Source organism: Anneissia japonica, unplaced genomic scaffold (assembly GCF_011630105.1).
Source record: "Anneissia japonica isolate Jap-2015-1 unplaced genomic scaffold, ASM1163010v1 scaffold287725_len345208_cov150, whole genome shotgun sequence".
In the NCBI taxonomy this organism is placed as follows: Eukaryota; Metazoa; Echinodermata; class Crinoidea; order Comatulida; family Comatulidae; genus Anneissia; species Anneissia japonica.
In genome coordinates, this window is record NW_022737486.1 from 92,499 (window position 1) to 96,721 (window position 4,223).

A 4,223-nucleotide genomic window follows, 5' to 3' on the forward strand; every position below is an offset into this window, starting at 1 on the left:
GTGTGTGTGTGTGTGTGTGTAATAAATATATTATATGTGTGTGTGTGTGTGTGGGTGGGTGGGTGTGGGGGTGTGTGTGTTCGTTCGATTATTTGTTGTATGTTATACACGTTTTTGTCTCCAGTTGTTTAAACTAGTCGGATTCTAGTGATTCTTATTTTGATCTGATTTTCATATCAATTGAATTAGGTTACCACATCGTTTATGCTGTCATGCGATTGTTTATTTCCTGATAATTTCTTTGTAGTTCCAAGCACCTGTCCTTTTGGCTACTACGGTCCATCTTGTACATCAATTTGTAACTGTATCGATAATGTTGAGTGCGACAGTAACACTGGTTTATGTATGTCCTGGTAAGTGTGAAAAGGGGATAATATCTAAGTAAAGATATGCTATAACTGAACAGATCATCAGTATTTTCTGAATCGGACTGTTCTAATGCATTGAGAACGTTACCAAGAAAAACCATTACAGTATTCTGATGTTAAAAAATCTACTATTATTTCACAAAATTATTTTTATATATTTCAATAAGTTATGTAGTCATGTTTATTTAAAATATTTTCATTAATTGGATCCGGTCTTACACTATTTTGCATCATGTCATCATTTTTACATAACCGCCATCATTATCACCACCAACAGTAGTAGAAGTAATAATTGTAGTTTTTGTTTTTCTATAGGTTCATCAATTCCTGAATATATAATAGCAGTAGTGATTGTTCTTTCTATCACTATCTTCCTTCTTATTTTCTTGGTCTTCGGCCTGTACTATCGGTATTGTATCTACAGTAGTTACATTAATTACTTTATTGTTTCACTAAAAGCAACGAATTACTAAATATCAAAATCACAATATCACCAAATCACTAAATGAATACACCATTAAATCACTAACCAATAAATGAATAGAATAAATCAACAAATCAGGCTAATCAATAAATCAATCAGTTAAACTGCCGACAGACCAATCGATCGATCGATCGATCGACTAATCAATCATTATTCATTCATTTCGTTTATACATTTATTTATTCATATTTGTGCATTACCAATCCATACATTAATATATTATCATTTATACATTCTAGCAACCTGACATAATAATCTAAATCATTAGTGTTACACATCTGTAAATTTCTAGACGTTGATTCTACGGTGATTCTAAATCTCCATAGAGTTTTCTTAAAAGATTTCTTTGGTGCTCTTCAACGTGACCTTTTTAATTTACGTTTCATAATTTAGTTGAGTTTGATTTTTTTTTCCCTGTACTATTCCAGATACCATTATTCCCAAGAAAATAATCACATCGGGGCGTATTATATCCGAGATGACAACCAAGGCACATTGACCCGGCTGTCTGAAGAATCCAATGAGCTTTGTGATGATGCTAAGAACGTGATCCCTCCCGCGTTGAGAAACATTACTATAGACGATCCCGAACATGATCCATATTATATAACAGTAGAAGATGTACGAGTTGCCGAGCACACAAATGAACCCTATGAAATTCCAATGAATGTAAAGTCTCATATCATGAAGAATACCGACTCAGCCAGAGTGACTAATCCATTATATACCAATATTTAGACATTATCCACAACTCATTTTCACCCGGGCTCATACGAACAACACAATCGTGGGTTTTTTTTTTTTTATAACCATTCAAATAAGCAAACCGAGTGCCAGGTTTATGTGTGTAATTGAACATACCATAGGTCCATGAACATACAATACAGCTTATAATTTTTATAGCTAAAGTATAGGTCTATATTAAAATACAGTGCTGTGCTGGGAATATAGAGGTCTAATTCAGTGGATAGCCAGAAATGTATTCCGAACGGTAAAGGTTGGTTTCCAAATAGGCAGTCCATTATAATAGACAGCGAAAAAGTTATTGTTTATGTTCTGTTTTTTCTTATCTCACGTTTCCCCGTGCTGTCTAATTTATGTTTTGAGTGTATCATTTTTTTTTTTTTTTTGGTTGATGATGTTAATAAAGTTGATTGATTGTAGCGTTATATCTAACAAAACAATGGACCTTTGTGGTATCTGTCAGGCTTAACAACTGACTAATATGAACCAGTCTGCTTTTCATGCTGTCGTTTTGTGGTAATCTTAGCAACATTACCTAGGGGTTTAGGGCTTAGTGGAACGATCCATTAACTGCCGTAGTAGAGGTCTATTAAATTCATATAACAAAAGTTATTAGTGAGAATTTTGTTTTGATTGCAATTGAGCATGAACCGATAGGCCTATTACGTCTAGAAGTAGAGACAGGCACTTTAGTATAATAATAATAATGAATCAAATAATATTAAAATTAAAGTAAAAACTATATTCATAATAATAATACTACTACTACTAATAATTAATTAATTAACTAATTAATTGATACTTTGTATTTATGCCGTAGTGGAGGTCTATTAAATTTATGTAACAAAATTACTTAGGTAGAATTTTGTTTTGATTGCAATTAAGCATGAACCAATATTAAGTCTAAAAATAGAGACAAGCACTTTAGTATAATAATAATGAATCAAATTATATTAAAATAAAAGTAAACAGTATATTCGTTACGGTACTAATAATAATAATAATAATAATAATAATAATAATAATAATAATAATAATAATAATATTAATAATAATTATAATTATAATAATAATAATATTAATAGTAATAATTATAAATTAATTAATCCAGAACTCTGGATGTATGTAGGCCTATCCATATTATTAGTTCTAGAACTGTATCAGCTGGTTGTACAAAGATGACGTCACTTGCCAAGAATGCCAAATATGGGAAAAAATTGTGGGCGGGGCGTAGCTAATATACAAAATCACGATTTATTAATATTTGCGGTAAAGGTAAAAGAATAAAAACACCCAGACTCGATTCTATACATATTTCTTTATTCATTTTAACATACATAGAAGCATATATCTTAGAAACTCTTTAATTATCCAAAACCTATGCCTAACTAAAAAATAAAGAATGTTCACAGTAGCGATTTTTTTTTTCGTACGAAACATTTGCATGAAACTTCACTCGGGCCGTCTCGATTGACTCGATTTGAAAATCTTATAATGCAGAATTCAGGAGGCCATCAACAAAAAAAAAAAAAAAACGTCTACAGAACCTATGGGATGATGCCGCTGTCTGATTTTTTTTAAATACATGATGTTTACCATGATAATAACTAATTTGTCGTTTAAGATGACAATGTAATATTTAATTGAGCTGCACGAGTAGTAAAAAATATTATTTGAGTTACATACTGTGAACATTTTTATTTTTTAGTTAGACCTTGATTTTTCATAATTAAGTATTAGGCCCAGAGGACTACTAAAAAGTATACATAAATAATCATTTGAGTTCTGGATAAGTCGTGTACTAAGAAGATATGATCACTAATACTACTCATAACAGTTTTAGAAGGCCACTTTCAGGGGAAAGCACCAAATGAAACAGGGTGACAGTATCTAAATTAAAAGAAAAGCTGAAAATAGACAGCTCTAAAATACTGTATGCCATCTAAGGACCTGCCAAAATGAAAGAGCACCAATGAATGAATGAGGCCTTGTTACTACTTTTTATAGGCCTAGTAATTAGTATTTTACTTGTACTACTGTAGGTTCTTGACTATAAAGCTTAAGCCACATCTTAGACACGATTACGACGATACTGATGCGCGTAGTTTTGAAGAATACCAACTACGCGATGATACGTAGTAGTGTCGTGCGTGTTGCTTTAGGTCAAGTTAATGCCAAAATGATTTATTATTATTATTATTATTATTATTATTATTATTATTATTCTTATTATTATTATTATTATTATTATTATTATTATTATTATTATTATTATTATTATTATTATTATTAAATATTAAATACATTACGGCTTAGGCCAAGTTCATTAATTAATGCCGGAAGTATATATTTAATTTATAATTGTTTGAAAATATTTTTCTTACGCATAGTCTCATTTTTAATTTCATGCTTCAATTTTTTTCAAAAATTCCATCAATGTCTATTGAAAAAAAAATATCAACATTCAAATACTTTGAGATCTTTCGTCAGGGAACATTGTGACCAAGTTTGTGATTAAAACTATGGGCTTATAGACAAATAAATTTTAAAAATAGTTTTTCGTTTATTGTGACCTTGACCTTTGATCCTGACCCTTAAAAAAATAATCAGCTCTAGTTCTGATAAAA

At 30.4% G+C, this 4,223-nt stretch overlaps 1 protein-coding gene across 1 annotated transcript; it reads left to right on the forward strand.

Annotated features, from left to right (window-relative positions):
- The first annotated feature begins 251 nt into the window (after positions 1–251).
- On the forward strand, positions 252–2,570 carry LOC117117358. The gene is made up of 3 exons (XM_033261639.1): positions 252–353; positions 684–777; positions 1,281–2,570. Exons 1-3 carry the CDS (start codon positions 314–316, stop codon positions 1,588–1,590), a joined length of 444 nt encoding a protein of 147 aa, XP_033117530.1. The 5' UTR covers positions 252–313; the 3' UTR covers positions 1,591–2,570.
- The last annotated feature ends 1,653 nt before the right edge of the window (positions 2,571–4,223 follow it).